This window comes from Narcine bancroftii, chromosome 4 (genome assembly GCF_036971445.1).
Source record: "Narcine bancroftii isolate sNarBan1 chromosome 4, sNarBan1.hap1, whole genome shotgun sequence".
In the NCBI taxonomy this organism is placed as follows: domain Eukaryota; kingdom Metazoa; phylum Chordata; class Chondrichthyes; order Torpediniformes; family Narcinidae; genus Narcine; species Narcine bancroftii.
The window spans coordinates 94,641,162-94,664,741 of NC_091472.1; the positions used below are offsets into that span (position 1 = coordinate 94,641,162).

The 23,580-nt window shown below is 39.0% G+C and overlaps 1 protein-coding gene across 10 annotated transcripts in view; it reads left to right on the forward strand.

Moving 5' to 3' along the window:
- agpat4 (1-acylglycerol-3-phosphate O-acyltransferase 4 (lysophosphatidic acid acyltransferase, delta)) overlaps positions 1 to 23,580 on the forward strand; it is a 287,637-nt gene that overhangs the window by 172,250 nt on the left and 91,807 nt on the right. For all 10 annotated transcript variants that reach the window (XR_011355899.1, XR_011355900.1, XM_069932043.1 and 7 more), the window contains exon 3: positions 13,772 to 13,941. Coding sequence is in view for 8 of the 10 variants with exons in the window: in XM_069932043.1 (XP_069788144.1) it covers positions 13,772 to 13,941 (170 nt within the window). In the remaining 2 variants the exon portion in view is untranslated. The remainder of the gene's footprint in view (positions 1 to 13,771; positions 13,942 to 23,580) is intronic.

Here is a 23,580-nt window from a genome sequence, read left to right on the forward strand (position 1 = left end):
TGTACAATACATTGGTAAGGTCATATTTGGAGTACGGTGTGCAGTTCTGATTGATTTACTAAAGGAAAGATGATATTAAACTGGAAAGGCTGATTAAATAAAAAATCTTGAGGTTGTTTGGTGCTTGTATAAAAGAGAGGCGAGTGAGGCTACCTCTTTCCCTGGAGCTTTGAAAGCTGAGGGGTGGTTTTGTAGAGCTATTATAAAAATATGATGTGGATAGATAAGATGAATAGTTGGTCTTTTCCCTGGGTCAGTGGTGTCTAAAACTAAGAGTGCAAATTTAAGGTAATGGGAAAAGATTTAAAGGGAATCTGAGAGACAGCATTGTCAACCAGTATTGTGTATGTGGAATGAGCTGCCAGAGGAAATGGTAGAAGTGGATACACACTGACATGGATGGGAAAGGGTTAGAACAGTGGTTCTCAACTTTTTTCTTTCCACTCACATACCACTTTAAGTAATCCCTATGCCATAGGTGCTCTGTGATTAGTAAGGGGTTGCTTAAGTGGTATGTGGGTGGAAAGAAAGAAGTTTGAAAACCACTGTTTTAATTGTACTTAATTGACTCATTATGTGCACAGTTTCATAACTCCAAAGAAAATGGACCAATGACAATTTTTCTCAAGCAAAATATTTCAATAACAATTGAGTCTAGAGTAGTGATTCTCAACTGTCCCTTCCCACTTAAATACCACCTTAAGTAATCCCTTACTGATCACAGAGCACTTTTGGCATAAGGATTACTTAAGGTGATATGTGAGTAGAAAGAAAAAGGTTCAGAACCACTGGGTTAGAAGGACATGAGGCAAGTGGAATAAGGTCAGATGAGCAATTTTGTTGGCATGGATAAATTGGGTTAAAGGGCTTGTGTCTATGCTGTACAACCTTCTGACTCTTATATACTTGCAATAAAGGGAGAACAGTGAGTGTTTACCAGATTGATTGTTGAGATGGTTGGATTGTCATTTAAAAACAGATTATGTTGAGCAGATGTGATTTAATTGAAAACTGAAAAGTTCTAATGGGACTTGGCAGATTAGATATGGTAAAGATGTTTTCCTGAGGGAGCAAAGAGGGGCAGAACAAGGGATTATAGTCTCAGGAAACTAGTTAAGATGTTTTGGGCTGAAATGAAGAGAAATGTGTTCAAAGTTTTGAGCTTGTGGAATTCTCTGCTACAGACAGGTTTGATGAGGTGGAAGAGAGATAACTTTGTGTGCAAGCATATGCAGTGAATGGTCTTTTAACCATAGCTCCTTTGCTATGCTCCCCCAACCACCATGGCACATGGATTTGCTGTTTAAAAAGTGGAATTTATTCTTAATTTACATTCTTGTTTTGTCAGTTGGCGTGCTTATTGCAGTACATAAAAAATGCAATGTTTAGAATAATTTGTCCAGAAATTTTTTAAATTATATTCAAATCTATGAATGCAATACACAAGCATGCTGGAGAAACTCAGCATTATCATGCTGCATCCATTATCAAATGTATGAGTCGTTGTTATTTCCTTGATAATTTGACATCCTAATTTTGGACTGCAAATTGTTTCCATTTAGAGGACTGTTTAAGATGAAGGAATATATTTGTAAATTTGATTTTTTTATCACGGTGAAGGAAACATTTACATAATTAAGTTGGGGGAATTGTGGTCGGAATGTGGCAGGGGAATAAGAGTGAGCACTAAAAATTCTTCAAGATTGGAAAGGAATGAGGAGTCACGTGATGGAGTAGTGGCCGGACGGTGAACTCCAGCCCTCTCCAGAAAAGTCGGGAAAAACAAGAGAAAATACAAAGGCACAGAAATACAAGTTAAAGAAAAGTGAGTATAAAGGTGGAAAGAAGATGGAGACAAAAGAAGAAAAATCAAAATCAACGGTAAGAAGAGAGGAAGAGAAGACAACGGAGGAAAAAGGTGAAGGCCTTACCTGTCCGAAGAGGCCCGCTGTGGAGAGAGGAGCCCACTACCTCAGGTCGGTAGAAAAAGAACTACATCAGTGGCTCACAGAGCCGAGTAAAAGTGCGCAACCGCGCATGCGCATGAAAAAAAACACACCGACGGGAGGGGGGACCAGCTGGGGAGTCGATCTCCACAGCCGGCAACGACAGCTGCAGAACACCTGCAGCAAGAAGAGACCACAGAAAACAATGAAAACAAGAAAGAAGAGAAGGAAAGGGCAACAAAGAAACAACAGATGGCCAACCCAGAGGAAGAAGAAGAGGAAGAATACAGTGAAATAGATAAAGGAAAAGGCAAGGTAAAGGATATACTTGCTCTTGTTAGAGGATACATGGAATCATTTAAAGAATGGCAAACACAGGAATTCAATGATTTAAGAAGAAGAATAAACAACACAGAAGAGAAAGTGAATAAAATAGATATGACCTTAACAGAAATGGGGAAAAAAATGGACAAGATGGAAGAACGGGCAATAGCAGCAGAAATGGAGGTAGAAAACTTAAAAAAGAAATTGGAGGAATCTAATAAAAAAACTAAAGAGACACAAGAACTACTAGCTCAAAAAATAGATATAATGGAAAATTATAACAGAAGAAATAACATAAAGATAGTGGGCCTTAAGGAAGATGAAGAAGGCAAGAATATGAGGGAGTTTATAAAAGAGTGGATCCCTAAGACCCTAGGATGTCCAGAACTACAGCAAGAAATGGAAATAGAAAGGGCACATAGAGCATTGGCCCCTAAACCACAACCACAACAAAAAGCAAGATCTATTGTAGTAAAATTCCTAAGATATACTACAAGAGAAAAGGTACTGGAGAAGACAATGGAAAAAGTAAGAGAGGGCAACAAACCACTGGAGTATAAAGGGCAAAAAATCTTTATTTATCCAGATATAAGTTTTGAACTCCTAAAGAAGAGAAAAGAGTTCAATACAGCAAAGGCGATTTTATGGAAGAAAGGGTATAAATTTACACTGAAGCATCCTGCGGTATTGAAAATATTTATTCCAGGACAACAAAACAGACTGTTCTCGGATCCAGAAGAAGCACGAAAATTTGCAGAACAATTACAAAAATAGACTGAGGGATGAAGACGGGTAATGAGAGTAAAAATGATCACGATTGATATGTATGTGGTAAAGACAAAAATAGACTGAGGGATGAAGACAGGTAATGAGGGTAAAAATGACCACGATGGGCATACGTGAAAGTATCTGTAATTAGAGGAAAACATAGATAGTATAGACAAGAATTAATAAGGGAAGGTAATGGAATAGAGAGAATAAGGAGGGAATTAAAAGAGTGACCTTTGTGACATATGAAAAGTGAAATCTTTTCTGGGGGGGTTGGGTGGGGGAAAAGAGCGGTCACTGCAAAATCAGTTGACGCTTGCGAGTGGATTCGCAAATCCAAATGGAGAGGGGAGATGTGGTTGTCCGACAAGGGATAAAGGACAACTCAGGAGGGGAAGGGGAGATTGGGGATAAAGAAGATAGAAATAGGAGAATAAGGAAAATGTTGGATGTTGTAGGAATGTTGTCTGGTAAAGAGTTGAAAATAAGAAAACAGAAATGGAAAAGGAGGAAAGGTAATGATGGAAAAACGGAAAGAGAAGATAAACAAAATATAAAATGGCTCCGCTGAACTATATGACTTTAAATATTAATGGAATACATAACCAAATTAAAAGGAAGAAACTACTAAATTTACTGAAAAAGGAAAAAATAGATATAGCATTTGTCCAAGAAACACACTTAACTGATTGGAGCACAAGAAATTAAAGAGAGATTGGGTAGGACATGTAACAGCAGCATCGTATAATTCAAAAGCAAGAGGAGTGGCTATATTAATTAGCAAAAATGTGCCATTTAAAATAGAAGAGGAAATAATAGATCCAGCAGGGAGATATGTTATGATAAAATGTCAGATATATTCGGAGCTTTGGAATCTACTTAATATATATTCACCTAACGAAGAAGATCAAAAGTTTATGCAAGATATCTTTTTGAAGGTAGCTAATACGCAGGGGAACATACTAATAGGAGGGGATTTCAATCTGAATTTGGATCCAAATATGGATAAAACGGGGAAAAAAATTAACAGGAAGAACAAAGTAACCAAATTTATAATTAAATCAATGCAAGAAATGAAACTTGTGGACATATGGAGGAAACAAAACCCAAAAGAAAAGGAATACTGATACTACTCGACTAGACATAAAACATACTCAAAAATAGACCTATTTTTGTTATCAGCTAGTATGCAGGATAGAGTAAGAAAAACAGAATATAAAGCGAGAATGCTATCGGACCATTCACCCTTAATACTGACAGTAAAGCTAGAGGACATCCCTCCAAGAATGTATAGATGGAGATTAAACCCCATGCTACTTAAAAGACAGGATTTTAGAGACTTTATTGAAAAACAATTAAAAATGTACTTTGAAGTAAATACGGAATCAGTGGAAGATAAGTTTATACTATGGGACGCAATGAAAGCATTCATTAGAGGACAAATAATAAGTTATGCAACCAAGATGAAGAAGGACTATAATCAGGAAACAGAGCAGTTGGAAAGGGAAATAGTAAACATAGAAAAAAAATTAGCAATAAAGGAAGATACAACCAAAAGAAGAGAATTGGCGGATAAAAAAATAAAATATGAAACATTACAAACATATAAGGTGGAGAAGAATATAATGAAGACAAAACAGAAATATTATGAACTAGGTGAAAAAACACACAAAATCTTAGCATGGCAGCTTAAGACAGAGCAAACTAAGAAAATGGCATTGGCAACAAGGAAAAAAGACAAACAAATTACATATAATCCAAAAGAAATTAAGGAAAACTTCAGAGAATTCTATGAATAATTATACCGAACTGAAAACGAAGGGAAAGAAGGGAAAATAGATGAATTTTTGACTAAAATTGAAGTACCAAAACTACAAATAGAGGAACAAAATAAATTAACAGAACCATTTGGAACAGTAGAAATACAAGAGATAATAAAAAAATTACCAAATAATAAGACACCAGGAGAGGATGGACTCCCAATAGAATTCTACAAAATATTTAAAGATCTATTAATACCGCCCCTCCTGGATGTAATCAACCAGATTGATGAGACACAAAACTTACCAGATTCATGTAAAACAGCAATAATTACAGTGATACTAAAACAAGGGAAAGATCCACTCTCACCAGCGTCATATAGACGAATATCTTTGCTAAACACAGATTATAAGATAATAGCTAAACTATTAGCAAACAGATTAGCAGAACAGGTACCGAAAATGGTAAATTTAGACCAAACTGGATTTATCAAAAAAAGACGCACAACAGACAATATTTGTAAATTTATTAACTTAATTCATGCAGTAGAAGGAAATAAAGCACCTGCAGTAGCAGTTGCTTTAGACGCAGAGAAGGCCTTCGACAGAGTAGAATGGAATTTTTTGTTCAAAGTATTGCAAAAATTCAGTCTACCGGAGAAGTATATTAATTGGATTAAAGCATTATATAAGGGACCGTTAGCGAAAGTGACAGTAAATGGACATGTATCAAAGCAATTTAACTTAAGCAGGTCAACGCGGCAGGGATGCCCACTATCACCATTGTTGTTTGCGCTAGCTATAGAACCACTTGCAGAATCGATAAGAATAGATAATAATATAAAAGGAATAAAAATAAAAGACAGGGAATATAAAATCAGTCTATTTGCGGATGATGTGATAGTGTACTTAACAGAACCAGAACTATCAATAAAAGAACTATATAAGAAATTGAAGGAATATGGAGAAGTGTCGGGATACAAGATAAACGTAAATAAAAGTGAAGCAATGCCTATGAATAACGCGGATTTCTCAAAATTTAAGAAGGAATCCCCATTCAGATGGCAAACGCAGGCAATAAGATACCTAGTTGTACAAATAAACAAAAATCTAGGCCAATTATATAAACTCAATTACAATCCACTAATGAAAAAATTACAGGACGATTTAGAGCATTGGAAAGAGCTACCACTAACACTGATAGGAAGGATAAACTGTATTAAAATGAACATTTTTCCAAGGATACTATACTTATTTCAGGCATTGCCAATACAACTGACAGAAAAATTCTTCAAAGAGTTAAAGAAAATAATAAGGAAATTTTTATGGAAAGGGGGGAAACCGAGGATAGCACTAGATAAATTAACAGAATGGTATAAACAAGGAGGCTTACAATTGCCAAACTTCAAAAATTATTATAGAGCCGCACAATTAAGGTACCTATCAGATTTTTATCAAACAAGGGAAAAACCAGACTGGACGAGATTAGAATTAGATAAAATAGGGGAAAAGATACCTGAACACACATTATATAAATCGGACGAAAAATTGGTACAACATAGAACTTCTCCAGTATTACACCATCTCCTCAATATATGGAAGAAGATTCATGTAGAAAGAAATAAAACAAATTATCAATTACCAAAGCTAATATTGACGCAAAATAAGCTACTCCCTTTTACAATAGACAACCTTTCCTTTAGAAAATGGGAAAAAAAAGGGATTAAAAGAATAGAAAATTGTTTTTCAGGAAGTAGATTCTTATCCTTTGAACAAATGAGAGATAAGTACAATATAACTGGAGATACAGCGCTGGCATATTACCAACTGAGATCCTACTTGAAAGATAAATTAGGAAGCAATTTGAGTTTACCAGAGGGAAGTAACCTTGAATATGTGATTACAGATACAATGTTAATCAAAAGATTTATAACAAATATGTATATCAAACTGCAAGAAAAGGAGAATGAGGAAACAAATGGTAAAACTAAACAAAAATGGGAACAAGATTTAAATATAAAGATAAAAAAGGAAACATGGGAGAAATTATGTTCTGGAACGATGAGAAATACAATAAATACGAGGCTGCGTATGATACAATATAATTGGTTACACAGACTATACATTACACCGCAAAAGTTAAATAAATGGGACCCAACAGTATCTGATAGATGTTTTCGATGTAAAAAAGAAAGGGGAACAACAATTCATGCAATCTGGACATGTGAGAGAGTAGAAAAATTTTGGGATGATCTCAATCAGATATTAAATAAAATAACAGAAAACAATATACCAAAGAATCCAGAGATCTTTCTCCTAAGTAACATAAAAAATAAAGAATTTGGAATTGACTTGGAAGATGCACAAAAAAGATTTGTTAAGATAGCCCTAGCCGTAGCAAAAAAATGTATTATGTCAACCTGGAAATTGGAAGATAATTTGAAAATACAACAATGGTATATAGAAATGAATAAATGTATTCCATTAGAAAAAATAACATATAGTTTAAGAAATAATATTGAAATATTCGAACAAGTATGGGAGCCTTACATTAAATACAATAGCAAAAACCTCCCGGGGACAAACATTACCTAAGTTGATGGAAGGAGAAGGAAAGAAAAGAATGGACTCTGTGGAATTTCTGGTGTATTTTTGTTGAATGACAACATTGTCTGACTGAATTAATGCAACCTAGATTGTATACCTAAAATGGATGAGAGGGGGGGGGTGGGGGGGGTGGCTTGGGAGGAGGGAGGGGGGGGGAGAAAAAGTCACTGTAAATGTGTGAAAAAGAAAAAGTGTATATCATGGCTATTGTGATTTATGGTGTGAAAACTAAAAAATAAAAAAAAAAGATTGGAAAGGAATTCTGCACTTCATTCAAAGAAGTTTTTGTTGAGATTTGCATTATGCTACAGACTGAACAGAGAATGTACATTGCACAGAACAAATGCAGCACAGCAATGGTCCGTTTACCCAAGCCATTCTCAACCTTTTTGGGTCTGGTCCCATTAGGTTTATGCTCAAATTTTTTGGCCTCCTTCTGTGTGAAATAGTCAAGTTTAGTTATTGTTTTCCCATGCTTCTCTCCTATCAACTACATTAAAAAAAACCCAAAAGAAATACTAAAGATTTCAGCCAATAGCACCAATTAAATTTGGGTTTAAATTTTAGGATTAGGGTTAAGTGACTATATGTGCAGTGACTATCCACATGCCATATGGTCTAGGTTGAGAATGGTTGTTCTAGTGTCTGGGTCAGGTGCGATACCCAAGTTGAAGAATTAAACTGACAAAATTGTTGTTGCTTGAAAAGTCATGTTGTACATAGCTTGTATCTAATTTTAAGTCTATTGTCAGACATAATATTCCTCATGGCTTTGTTGGGACCAAGGAAAACTGCCTCAGGACCTTCGTGATGCCATCATCATCACCCTGTACAAAAACAAAGGCGAGAAATCAGACGGCTCAAACTACAGGGGAATCACGCTGCTCTCCATTGCAGGCAAAATCTTCGCTAGGATTCTCCTAAATAGAATAATACCTAGTGTCGCCGAGAATGTTCTCCCAGAATCACAGTGCGGCTTTCGCGCAAACAGAGGAACTACTGACATGGTCTTTGCCCTCAGACAGCTCCAAGAAAAGTGCAGAGCACAAAACAAAGGACTCTACATCACCTTTGTTGACCTCACCAAAGCCTTTGACACCGTGACTAGGAAAGGGCTTTGGCAAATACTAGAGCGCATCGGATGCCCCCCAAAGTTCCTCAACATGGTTATCCAACTGCACGAAAACCAACAAGGTCGGGTCAGATACAGCAATGAGCTCTCTGAACCCTTCTCCATTAACAATGGCGTGAAGCAAGGCTGCGATCTCGCACCAACCCTCTTTTCAATCTTCTTCAGCATGATGCTGAACCAAGCCATGAAAGACCTCAACAGTGAAGACGCTGTTTACATCCGGTACCGCACGGATGGCAGTCTCTTCAATCTGAGGCGCCTGCAAGCTCACACCAAGACACAAGAGCAACTTGTCCGTGAACTACTCTTTGCAGACGATGCCACTTTAGTTGCCCATTCAGAGCCAGCTCTTCAGTGCTTGACGTCCTGTTTTGCGGAAACTGCCAAAATGTTTGGCCTGGAAGTCAGCCTGAATAAAACTGAGGTCCTCCATCAGCCAGTTCCCCACCATGACTACCAGCCCCCCCACATCTCCATCAGGCACACAAAACTCAAAACGGTCAACCAGTTTACCTATCTCGGCTGCACCATTTCATCAGATGCAAGGATCGACAACGAGATAGGCAACAGACTCGCCAAGGCAAATAGCGCCTTTGGAAGACTACACAAATGAGTCTGGAAAAACAACCAACTGAAAAACCTCACAAAGATGAGCGTATACAGAGCCGTTGTCATATCCACACTCCTGTTCGGCTCCGAATCATGGGTCCTCTACCGGCATCACCTACGGCTCCTAGAACGCTTCCACCAGCGTTGTCTCCGCTTCATCCTCAACATTCATTGGAGCGACTTCATCCCTAACATCGAAGTACTCGTGATGGCAGAGGCCGACAGCATCGAATCCACGCTGCTGTAGATCCAACTGCGCTGGGTGGGTCACGTCTCCAGAATGGAGGACCATCGCCTTCCCAAGATCGTGTTATATGGCGAGCTCTCCGTGACAGAGGTGCACCAAAGAAGAGGTACAAGGACTGCCTAAAGAAATCTCTTGGTGCCTGCCACATTGACCACCGCCAGTGGGCCAATATCGCCTCAAACCTTGAATCTTGGCGCCTCACAGTCTGGCGGGCGGCAACCTCCTTTGAAGAAGACCACAGAGCCCACCTCACTGACAAAAGACAAAGGAGGAAAAACCCAACACCCAACCCCAACCAACCAATTTTCCCCTGCAACCGCTGCAACCGTGTCTGCCTGTCCCGCATCGGACTTGTCAGCCACAAACGAGCCTGCAGCTGACGTGGACATTTACCCCCTCCATAAATCTTCGTCCGCGAAGCCAAGCCAAAGAAGATTCTGAATTTGACTGAATTCCAATTCATAATTCAAGAAAGATGGATGCTCTCTCCATGAAATAGTGAACTACTTCCCAATAGAGTCCTTGAGTAATAGTGGGTGTGTTTGAAGTTGCAAAGGCTTTGGTCCACCAGGCAACATTGAACTCCTATTCCCCACCCCATCCCCACCTACAGCACAGTATATGTTTCTGAGACTTGGACTACTGGAGCAGGTATGTCATGACACTGAAATGTTAGCACTACTACATTATCCAAATTCAGTGTAATGATAAGTGAACCAATATTGCTTTCTTCCAGACCAGTGGGCCCAACATTTAGGCTTTGGTTACATTAGTGAACATGTTATTTGTGTGCTCGATGCCAGAACTTCTAAAAGAAATACAACATTCCCATTGACCTGGGAATCCCAAGTTCATGATTATTTAATGTGTAAAGAATCATTTGAGCTGCTATTGAAAACCTTTGGTCCATCCACCAAGAGCACAGAAGTGCTGTGCAAGCAGTGCATAACTTGGGTCATGAGCCTGTGGTTCCCACATTGGCCTCAGCAGTCTCCTCAGAATCCAGAAAATTGGAGTAAACTAAGCCATACTTACTCCTAAAGAGGAGATGAGAAAATTATGTTATTTCATGGTAGTTAGTTATTTGAGATGAAAATAAGCCCTTCAATTAAAATTTGAACTTTGATTTGTTTTTCCACAATTTTGGGTAACCCTCACTTTTGGCTGGTTTCAGTTTCTATCTATTTACCTACTTCTGTTAGTTTTCTCTCTAACCTACCCCTCCCTCACCCCAATGGCCTTGCCTACCTCTGTCCAATGTCCTATCACCTCTCAGCCCTTTCCCAACTACCCCCTCTTTTGATATACTATGTATCATCATTATTTAGTCCTAATAAAGGATCCAGACCTGAAACATTGACTGTCCATTTCTATCCATGGATGCTGCCTTAGCTGCTGAGTCCCTCTAGCTGAGGAATGCAGTAGGACAGAGAAGAGAAAGCTTAAGGGAACAAGCCCCTGAAGTAAACAGGAGCTGAAGATGGCTTCAGTAGAGGCCTGGCAGAACAGGCCTGGTGATGTATATGAATTGCAAACTTCAAGCAGTCATTACATGCAAGGAATATGCAACAAAGTACTAAACACAATGATTTTAATAATATATACCATTGCTATGTCCTAAATATTATGATGCCTAGGAATGAGAGGACTATGAATAAAAAGTGCTGTAATTTCTGCACGATCAAACTAAAATGTGCACAAATACCCTTGAATAAAATCTGGAGGGGAGTGTACACTTTAATCACCCGTGAAATGTTTGCTCACAAATTTAAAACTGTGGAGCAAAATATTGTTTCTTTAATGTTGCCTTCGAGATAACTGCAGTGGATGGAGACAATTACCTAGCTCTTTTGAGACTGCATTTGTTAAGAGTCTGTGGAGAAGGATGAATGATCCTTGTCCAGGTTCATCCCCAGCAGCAACATAGCCAAGGACTCTCTGATTGACAGACTGTTCCTATGGACTTGTGTAGAGACAGACATCTAGTGCAGTTGGAAGATTATAAACTTGGTGAAAAGTGCTATTTAGTCTGCCCAAAAAATACTGGTCTTCCATCGCTGTGAGATGTCTGTGAGAGAATGTTGCGGACTGGTATGCGAGGGATGCATTGAAACTTGGTTCAGCCAATGCAACAGTTGTGTATGGAAAAACCACAGTTTCGGGTCTTTTCCTTTACTGAGGGGCTGATACTGATGGGAAAGACCTTCAGACAACAGAGGGCTGACTAATTGCAGGGACCCCATTTGTGGCAGTGGTGCTTCAAGGTTTAAAAAAAGAGTTAGCACTACAATGTATGGAGACCAAATGTATTTATGAATATGGCACTAAGAATGTGAAAAGACTGCACCACTTTTTGTGTATCATTTTAATGTGAATAAAGTTTTTGAAATTAAAATAAAGGAACTTACAGATTCTGATTGCCAAAGTTAATTTTGCTGCAACAATATTTGACAAATTAATCACCAGATATAAATTTTGTTGTGAAACTCTCTATTCCTTTATAATACTTTCAGCAGAATGTTTACTTCCGTGCCTTGATGTTACTCTTTTTCCTTGGATGGCTTTGTTCCATTCCAGTTTTGTGGATTGAGATGACTTATGAGATCAATGTGGGAACTGGAGACTCTTCCTCCATGGGCAAGAGATTCCTGATGGTGTTTGAAGGCGGATCGTTTTTGTGATGATAAAATGCTTTTTGTTTTCACCCAAACATGAAGAAGGTCTGTGTATTCTCAGTCCTCTATTCTCAATACCATTCTAAATGCTCCTTCTCCATTTTAAGCATTGGTGGGGCAGACATCCATAAAGTTTGGCAGAGATGTTACATATTTGTCTGAGGAGTACATCTTTGACTCTTCTGTCTGGTGACATCTTCTCGTAACATTGGTTGGGATGGTTCAGAACCCATGGAACAGAGTTGACTGAGTACTGGCATTGCCCTCTGGAAGAGGGCATTAAAGTTTGGTTTACTTATTCTTGTGAATTTTAATGATGTGACAAGTTGATTATAACATTAATAGAGTAGAAAGCCATAGACTTCAATTTCATCGTGCACTCGCTTTAGCCTGTGCAATCCATGCACATGCTGTGATATTAAGCAAGTTCCATTGAAAGTTTAGATGTCCGTGAATATGGTTGAAAATTACAGAATGAAAATTAGTCTTTATTTTCTAGTGAAACTGCCAGCATTTGCCACCATCAGGTAATAAATTGACAGCAATATTGGATTTCCAGATGTGCATAATCTAGAAATGATAAAGCTGATGTAAATAATTTAGTGTTCAGTCTCTGGCCTTTGCCTCAATAATCAAGGAAAACTGATGAATTAATAAAGATTTCCGTGCATAAAGCAAATCTAGATGAGAAATACCTGAACATTTTTGTACTTTTCATGAGATGTAAAATCAGTTCCTGTCTTGCAAGCATTCTTAAAACAATTAACTAATGTTTCAAGCTTGAGCCCTTCAAGGCGTAGAAACAAAATCGGCAGATGTCTGAATAAAAAAGCAAGGGGGAGATGTGGGGGGGAGGAGCAAGGTCGCAAAGGCAGGAGGTAATAGGTGGAGAAGGAAGAGAGGGCACAGCAGCATGCAGGGAAAGAGGGATGGTTAGATGAGTAGAGAGGGAAGGTGGTGAAGAGCTGAGGGAAGGGAGGGAGAAAGGAGAGTAGATTAGCAGAAACGGAAGAAGTTGATGTTAAAGCCATCTTGCTGGATAGTGCCCAGATGGAAAATCAGGTGTTGTTCATCCAATTCAGAGGTGGTGTTGGTGAGATAGTATATAAGGGCTGTCACTGGTACAGACAGAGCTCCTTTGCATGTGACAGGGTCCTCCCAGTGGCCAACCATTTCAGTTATGCTTCCCATACTCATGTCTGTCCATGGTCTCATGTACTATCCCACCAAGACCATCCGTAAATTGGAGAAACAACACCTGATTTTCTGTTTGGGCACTCTCTAGCTGGATGGCATTAACATTGACTTCTCCAGTTTCTGCTAATCTGCTCCCTTTTCCTTGGAGCGCTGGATTTGAATCAGGGTTGCTGGTGCTTCATTAGCATTGTGCTAACTGCTACGCTAACATTTCTCTCATCAGATGCTTAACTGGATCTCATACTGGCAAAAGACCATGGCCTTACATTAAAAAAAACTATAATCTTTATTGCCCTGCACCTTTTGACTTATTGTAACACAACTTCCTTGTTACTTATTTATTATTGAATTATTTGCTGTATGAGCGGACTTGCAAAACAAAACATTTTACTGTATCTCTGTACAAGTGACAATAAAAAAAATACAATAGAATTGTGAAAATGTCAAATTATCTTGTTAGACTTGGCAAAAAGTTAGTGTAACTTGTGCTTTTTCTTACATTACAGAATTGGTGTGGCTGCTGGAGTGGTGGTCAGGCACTGAATGTACCCTTTATACTGAAGAAAAGAATTACATTAAGTACGGCAAAGAGAATGCTATAGTTATTCTTAATCATAACTATGAGATTGATTTCCTTTGTGGATGGGACTTCTGTGAAAGGTTTGGTGTTTTGGGGGTAAGTGTGTGCTTCAGTTATAGAACATTATAGTGCAGTATAGACCCTTCGGCTCACGGTGTTGTGTTGATCTTTGGAAACCTATTCCACAACAGACTTATCCTTCCCTACCTCATTCATAAACCTCTATTTTTCTTACATCATTATGCCTGTCTAAGAGCCTTTTGAATATAACCATTACACAGCCTCCAGCACCACCCTCGCCAATGCATTCCAGGCTCCTACTACTATCTTTTTTTTTAAATTGTCTCTCCATCTCCCTTAAACTTTCCTCCATTCACCTTAAACTTATATCTTTTGGTACTTGCTATTGTCTACCCTATCTAGGCCCCTCATAATCTTGTACACCTCTATTGTCATTTCCCATCATTTGTCATTCAAAGAGAAATGCTCTGTCAACCTGGCTTCATGTGACATGTTCTTTGATCCAGGCAACAACTTGGTAAATTTCCTCTCCACCCCTCCAAAGCATTGACATCCTTTCTATAATGAGGCGACTGGAACTGAACACAATACTCCAAGTGGGGTCTAATCATTTGGACATATTTTGTAAACTTTCTGAATGATTATCCCCTGTGTAAAATAATAATTTATTTTAAAAAATATTCATAATTTAGTTTTCTCACACAATCAAGCACAGAAAGCAATTGTTATTTTTGAGTTAAGGGCTCTCTTGTTTTTTAAAAATACAAATGTTGACATAATGAAAATCCCTGGTCACCTTCACCAATGATACAGGTTATCTGAACTGTTTTGTTTCGAGCCCATCGAAGTGTTTCGGATTGCTGAGAACCTAAATGTAAAAAAAAACTTGTGCAGAAGAACGTAGGTTGCAGTTATCTCTGTGGGGGGTGGGGGGAGGTGTAAACCTGACTTCTGTGGCTAATCACATCATTTTTAAAAAATATTTTAGAATTTTTTTTTAACCAGACAGGAGTCAATTACAAAATTAAAAATGCAAGTACAAAACTACATTCAATATTTACTTCATGATGGTATTAACCCAGCCCCCACTCCCCTCCCAAGGACCCCAAAGAAAAAAGAAATGAATGGATAGAAGTATTGAAAAGGAAGAAAAAGATGAGATAGCAAAGAAAGAAAAAAAAACATTGGATGGTTGAAAAATGACACATACTCCACAGATCACAAATTTATATCCTATTTAATTTTCTTTGGAGAAGATCAATGCTCGTCTCGAGGGTTGGGAAGAACTCATCTAAAGATTTATGCCTGAATTTTGTAAACATGGTTGCCAAATATTTCATACTTCTTTCTTAAGTTGTAGGTAATCTTCTCTAGGGGAATACAATTATGTATCTCTGCGTTCCAGTGTACCATACCTAGATGTGAATCAGACTTCCATGCAACAGTTATACATTTCCTGGCCACTGCCAGTGCAATTTTAACAAATTCTATTTGATATTTGGACAGTTTCAATTTAGGTGTTATCCCTGTAATATTCCCCAATGAGAATAATTCTGGGATTTGTGGAAATTGAGTTCCTGTAATCGGGGTTAAAGAATTTCATAAAGCTACTCAAAAGGATCTTACTTTAGAACACGACCAGCTTGAATGTTTAAAAAAAAGTTCCCACCTCCTCACCACATCTGAAACATTGATCTGAAAGATTTGTGTTTAATTTCTGTGGGATGAGATAAAATTGATACAAAAAAATTATATTGTGCTAATCTATATCTTGCATTGATAGTATTGGTCATACTATCCTGATATAATTCAGACCAAATTTTTTTGTTAATTCTTACATTTAAGTCAGATTCCCATCTCTGCCTGGACTTATGAACCCACTGTTTGGGGGTGCCCTTTGAAGAACAAGATACATTGCTGAAGTGAATTTCTTTGTATTTATTATTCAAATCAACGCCTCTAAATCACTACACTTTAAAACAGTTGGGCCCAATTTATCGCTTAGATATGCTCTTATTTGAAAGTAGCAGAAAATTTTGTTGTTAGGAATTCCATATTTATATTTTAATTGTTCAAATGACATCATTTGACCTTGCTCATAACAATCTTCACAATAACTGATCGCTCCATGATTTTGAAAATGTGAGTACCCATGGTACATGGTATAAGCCTGTTTTGAGTTAGAGGAGTTTTAGGAGATAAGCCCCACACCCCCGCCCCACTCTCCACCAACCTTATTCCAAATACTTATTGAATGTTTTAACAAAGGGGTGGGGAATCACATCTTAATGATGTCGAACAGAGTGTCATATGTAAATACTGAGGATAACTAAAATAGGCTCTATCAAAACAGTCTTTTGTTTGCTTTTTGAAAATATTCTTAATTTTACATCTTCAAAGATGAGATTATTTGATGAAAGGGTAAAATGAAGTTTGAAATGGATACTATTTAAAAAAACTCAACTAATGCTGGACAAAGCAATTAGAGCAACACATATGAAAAGGTAAATAGTGTTTCAGATTAGAAACCCACAAACAAAAATGGAGAAAGAGAAAACAAATTAATTTTAGATTTTGAAAATAGTGAGGGAAGAATGGCAAGGATAATATCCAATTAACACCTTTTTATAGTCTGGACTCCTCTCCCTGCCATTCTTCAGTCTTTATTCTGATGCCTTCCTGTTCTTTGCTTGTACAGGTACATAATCCTTTATCTGGACATCTAAAATCCGCAAAAACCAGCATTTTTTTTTCCTGGTGCTGGTAGAGAGAGACAGCAGCGTGTCTAGGTTGAGCGGGTGGGCAAAGGGAGAGAGAGAGACCACAGCGCGACTTGGGTGGGCGGGGGGAGGAGAGAGACGGCAGCACAACTCAGGTGGGCGGGGGGAGAGAGAGACAGCAGCGCATCTAGGTTGAGCGGGTGGGCGAGGGGAGAGAGAGACAACAGCGCGACTTGGGTGGGCGGGGGGAGGAGGGAGACGGCAGCACAACTCGGGTGGGTGGGGGAGAGAGGGAGACAGCAGCGTGTCTAGGTTGAGCGGGTGGGCGAGGGGAGAGAGAGACAACAGCGCGACTTGGGTGGGCGGGGGAGGAGGGAGACAGCAGCACAACTCGGGTGGGTGGGGGAGAGAGGGAGACAGCAGCGTGTCCAGGTTGAGCGGGTGGGCGAGGGGAGAGAGAGAAGACAGTGCGACTCGGGCGGGCAGGGGGAGGAGAGAGAAGGCAGCGCAACTTGGAAGGGTGGGGAGGAGAGAGAAGGCAGCGCGACTCGGGCGGGCGGGGGGAAGAGATAAGGCAGCATGACAGGCGGGCGGGGAGGAGAGAGAAGGCAGCGCGACTCGGGCGGGCGGGGAGGAGAGAGAAGGCAGCGCGACTCGGGCGGGTGGGGGAGGAGAGAGAAGGCAGCGCGACTCGGGCGGGCGGGGGAGGAGAGAGAAGGCAGCGCAATGCGGGCGGGGAGGAGAGAGAAGGCAACGCGACTCGGGCGGCTGGGGGGTGAAGAGAGAAGGCAGCGCGACTCGAGCGAGGGGGAGGAGAGAGAGACAGCAGCATGACTCAAGCGAGGGGGAGGAGAGAGAGAGAGACGGCAGCGCATCTGGAAGGGGGTGGATATGACAGCACAATTCAGGTGGCCTTAAATCTGGCACAGCTGGCTTTTGTTCTGAAATCCAGAAAAATCCAAAATTCAGAATACATTGTCTCCAAGGGTTCCGGATAAAGGATGTGTACCTGTACCTTCAAGAAGGACTCAGGCCCAAAACTTAGATAATGTATCTTTACCTCCTATGGACGCTGTGAGACCGGCTGAGATCCTCTAGCTTTTCTGTGTGCTTTTACTATAATCACAGTATCTGCAGCTTTTCGTGTTTCACTTCGTACCAGAGAGCTTAGCAAACTAAGTTTGTTGCTGCAAAATGAGCAAAGAGATTATTCAGTCTGTATTTAATTTCACCGAATAACGGGGAAGACATTATGAGCATCAAATAAAGTACACTAGGTTTGAAGAAATATAAGTGAAGCATACATCATCTGGAAGGACATGTGATCTTGGTTTGTAAAAAGGGAAGAGATAAAAGGAGAAATAGCAAATTTCTTGCTGTTGCATGGAACCGTGCAGAAGGAAGAAGGATAGTTTTTGTGACATCTGTCCCCTGACCTATTGCTTCCTCCCTGCTATAGTTGATGAAACCCTTAACCTTCAATCATCTATTCCCTGCACCTCTGACTTCACCCATGTTCCTTAGGGACAGAGCAGCTGGCTTTCCTTTTGAAATGACCCTCTACATTCAATAAATCTCCCTTTGTAGCATCTGCTACCTTCAATGAAATTTCACATCTTGACACATCTTAAGACCATAAGACAGGAGCAGAAAGCCATTTGGACCATTGGGTCCACTCTGCTCTATCATGAAGCTGATCCATTCTCCCACTCAGCCCATTCCCTTACCTACACCCCATAAACTTTGATCCCCTGACTATTCAGAAATTTATCAATCTTTACCATAAATACACCCAATGACCTGGGCTCCACAACTGTCCACGGTAGCAAATTCCAGGGGTTTATCACTCTCTGTCTAAAGAAACTTCTCTCCATCTCTGTCTAAAATGGATATCCTTCATTCCTGAAGTCTCTCTTGTCTAGGACACCCTAACACCCCCACCCCCCCTCCCACCCATCACCATGAGAAATAACTGCCACATCTACTATGTCCAGGCCTTTCAAATACTTCCATGACATCTTCCCTCATTCTTCTGAATACCAAGAAGTACAGTCTAAGAGCCGTCATCCATTCCTCGTATGCTAATCCCTTCATTTCCAGAAATAATTCTTGTGAATCCTTTCTGAACCCTCTCCAATGCTAGCACATCCTTTCCTAAACAAGGGGCCCAAAACTGGACCCCATCTCCAAGTGAGTATAAAGCCTCAACATCACATCCCTGTTCTTATTTCATATTCCTCCAGGTATGAATATCAACATTGCATTAGCCTTCTTCACCACTGACTTACCTGGAGGTTAACCTTTAGGGTATCCTGCATGAGGACTCCAAAGTCCCTTTGCACCTCTGAATTTTTAATTTTCTCCCCATTCAAATAATATTCTTCCCTTTTATTTCTTCTACCAAAGTACATGACCATACACTTTCCAATGTTGCATTTAATTTGCTCTGTCTTTGTTCATTTTCCTAAATTTCTTCATCACTACCTGCCTCTCCACTTATCTTTGAATCATCTGCAAACTTAGCCACAAAGTGATTTATTCTGCAATCCATATCATTAACACATGGTGTAAAATCACTGGTAGTCAACCAAACAGGATCCCTTTACTCCTACTCTCTGTTTCCTGCTTATCAGCTAATGCTCTACCCATACTGGTACCTTTCCTGTAATTGCATGAGCTCTCATCTTGATAAGAACATTGTGTTCAGCACCTTGTCAAAGGCCTCTTGAAAGTACAAATATGCAGTATCCACTGCATGTCCTTTGTCTAGTCTGCTTTTGGTTTCCTCATTAAATTGCAATAGATTTGTCAGGCAAGATTTTCCCTTAAGAAAACCTTGCTAACTTTGGCCTATCTTTCAATGGACCTCCAGTTACTCCATAACCTCACTCTTGACAATCGATTCCAACAACTTTCCAACCATTGATATTCGGTTTACAGGTCTCTAATTTCTGCTGCCTCCCTTGTTTTTCTTTAAATAACGGAATGACCGTTGCAATTTTATAGTCCTCTGGATCCATGCCAGAGTTTATTGATACTTGAAGATCATTACTAATGCCTCCACCATCTCTACAGCTACTTATTTCAGAACCCAGTGGTGCATACCATCTAGTTCGGGAGATCAATCTACCCTTAGACTATTCAGTTTACCAAGCACCTTCTCTTTGGTGATCGTGACTGACTCACCTCTCTTCCTTTACAGGTCAGGTATACTGCTAATGTGTTCCACAGTGAAGAATGATGCAAAATACTCATTCAGTTCCTCTCTCATCTCATTGTCTTCCATTAGAATTTCTTCAGCATTATTTTCTATTGGTGTGGTAGCTACTCCCACCTCTTTTATCTTGTAATTTGCTTAAAAAAGGTTTTGCTTGTTTCCCTTCAAAGTTCATCTTTTCCTTCCTAATTGCCATCTTAGATGCCTTCTTTAAGCTTTAAAAAGCTTCCCAGTCCTCTATGACATGGCTAATGTGGGTTTCCTTGTATGCCCTTTCCTTTGCTCTTACTTTTGTTTTGACTTCTCTTGTCAGCCACAGTTAAGCTATTTTTCCATTCAAATATTTCTTCATTTTTGGAATATACCTGTGCTGCACTTTCCTTATTTCTCAAAGAAACTCCAATTATTGTTGCTCTGCTGTCCATCCTGCTGATGTGATTTTCCAATAAACTTTTGCCAGTTCCCCTCTTATACCTGTTTTGTCCCCTTTATTCCACTGGAATACTGACACATCTGATTTTAGTTTTGCTCTCTCCTTAACCTCAGGGTGAATTCTATCATAATGTGATCACTGCCTCCCAAGAGTTCCCTTATCTTCAGCTCCCCTTTCAACTCTTAATTACACAATATCCAATCCAGAATTGCCTTTTCCTTGGTAGGCTCAGGCACAAACTGTTCTAAGAAACATTTATTAAATTTCTTCCCTTGGGATCCAGCAACAACCTGGTTTCCCAAGTCAACCTGAATATTGAAATTCCCAATGACTAATGTAACATTGTCTTTTTTACATGCCTTCTAGTTTGCATGCACATCCTAGTGACTGTTTGGAAGCCTGTATACAATGCCCATCAGTGTATTTTTGTCGTTACAGTTTCTTAATTCTACCCACAGGGATTCTACATCTTCTGATCCAATGTCTCCTCTCCAATGAATAATTCCATTTTTAACCACCAGAACCACACCATTCCCCCTATCCTTCCGATACACTGTGATCCACATATATTTAGTTCCCATCTTTCCCTCTCTTCTTTCAGCATTCCAAAGAGACTGTTCCCTTTTCAACCCCCTGATCTGTTCTCCATCTCCTATCACTCCCTTGGTGTAGTTCTATACATTAATGGGAAGTGCACCACCTGTCTGTTTGACTTCATTTCTCACCTTTCAGGGGCCCAAGCAGTCCTTCCACATGAAGTACTGATTTACATTCATACTTCTAGTCTCATTTACTGCATTCAGTGTTCATAATATAGCTGCATCTACAGCAACATGATGACTTTGAGCTTCCTGTTGATTGCCATTTAATTCTATTCCATTCCTGCTTTAATTATCTGAAAGTAACCTCCTATACTTTATAATGAGCCCCATTGTAATATTGAGGAACAACACCTCATCTTCCATCTGGGTATGCTGCAGCATTCCAATATTGATAATTTTATAATATCAGTAACTTTATTAGTTTCTATCAAAGCTTATTATTTCTGCAGTAGACCATCCATTGCCAATATTGACTAGATTTGCTAGTATGAGCTCAGCCTGACCCAACGAACATTTTGTGCAGCTCTGTATTTCGCAGCTTTTCTTTTGTTCTCTTTCCTTCTAATTTCTTTCATCAACCATCTCTATCTCCAACCATCTTTACAGTTTGCTGATTGTTTTCTTCCTATCAGATGTCCTTTCTCCATTTTTTCTGGAATTTAAAACTAACTTTTTTTTTCTTTCCCAGTTCTGATTAGATTTTCACTTGAAACATTAACTCTGAGTCTCTTTTCACAGATGTTTTAAGGAGCACTTTACAGATGCTGAAAAACATGAATTAATAAGATTTTAGATTTAATTTACTTTTGGATGCAGTACAAATAAGACATGTGGGTTTTAAAAAAAAATGCTTTAACAGTTGTAATGTTCATAGATAATTATTTAAACTTTCCAGAAGTTTCAGTGTTCGTTTGAAGATATTTTCATACAGGAGTATATGCGGGCACTATGCTTCAATCAACAGTGGATATTGATGCATAGCAGTAGGTTTCAGTGTGAACTAGGAGCTGAATGAAATAACAGAGAAATGTTGGATGTTGAACTCCAATCCTGATACAGCAGGTCCCAAGAATGTGGATGAACTGCATTTTAACAGGAAAGCAGTTCACCTCGGCCTCCTGTTAATCTACCTGTACCAATATTTTCTCCTATTGCAGCTCAGAGGGAACCTCAAATAGATACCATGACCAAATGTTCTGATTCTTCCTGATGGATTCTAAAACTTAATTAAATTGTTAGAGCTGGAATGCATAACAGTGACTTAGTCCAAACTAATTTACAGAATAAATAATTATAAAAGTATTGCTGAAGTCTTGACAAACTGACTTAAGAAGTCTCATGATAGATTTTGAATGGCAGCAGTAAATGAATGGTTTTAAAAAAAAACATTAAAATTCTTTCAGGAATGGCTTGTTTACTCCCAGTGAACTGGTTGCTGTGAAGAGAGAAGTCTTAGCCACAAAATTGTCATACAGTCTCCATCATGAGCATCATTATTCAATTTAAGTGGCAGTGATGTCCTCATAATGAATCCCCAGTGGCCATTTTTAGCATGAACTTCAGCATCAGTGAAAGTGGCTTCTTCTGCTAAACATGGCTATGCTGCTTATTCTTTTATGTAAGGCACTACGTTGGAGGCTCACTGGTACCTAAGGAAGCCATCAAAAAATATTTTAAACAAAATTCTCACATTATAAAGTTTTCCAACTCTTAATTTTTAATTCCACCAACATATGAATTAGAAACAGTTGACATTTTAAACTTGCTGTGATGTTCAGTGGGATAATGGCTGTTCTGATTGTAGCCTCAATTGTACACCAAACTTCCCTAACTTCCCTAACTGCAGGGATTCAATCTAACTCAGAGATAAGAGTTCAAAGGACTTGTAACCTCTCAGAAAAATATTTCTGCTCATCTATCTTAAATGGACAAACCCTTACTTTTAAATGCTATTCCTTTTTTTCAAAAATTTTCCTCCAAATGGAACATCTATAATATATCCATTTTCATCCTGTCAAGACTTCTCTCACTTTTCTATATTCCAGCAGATATCTGATGGTATGACCAACCTTTCCTCATAAGATTTTATGTTGAGTCCGGATTATTCTTCTCTGATTTGCTTTCAAAGCTTTTACATTCTTTAATCAGGAGACCTGTACATAGTCTTCTCAGATGTGCTCTCATCAGTGAACAATATAACTGTAGCATATTGCCTTCCTTGTGTATCCAGTTCCCCTTGCAAAAAAACAATTACATTTTGTGACCTTTCCTAATCGTTTGAATAGGGTTACAACATGTATTCTTCAAATCATGCATTTAGATGCTGAAATTCTTGTGCCTCTCTCACCCCTGCAATCTCTCCACATTCATTTAAGAATTTTTTTGTTAACATTATTTTCCGCATTTACTAGCTATTTTACCCATTCACAGCTATCTATATTATCCCTTTATAAATTGTGTCCTCTTCACAATTTGCTTTCATACCTCAGCTTATGTCTCATTTTCAAATTTTCCAACAATTCCTTTGGTGCACTTGACCAAGTCACAGCAATACCAGCCACAAGCTTATTAGATGCCTTCTGAAAGTCTATCAATGGCATTCATGCTTCCCCTCTATCCATGCTATTACTTCAAAGAACTACAGTAAGTCGGTCAAATGTGAATCATCCTTCACAAAATGATGTTGACTTGGCCTCATTACATTGACATTTTAATATGCCTGGCTGTAAGATTAATAATAAT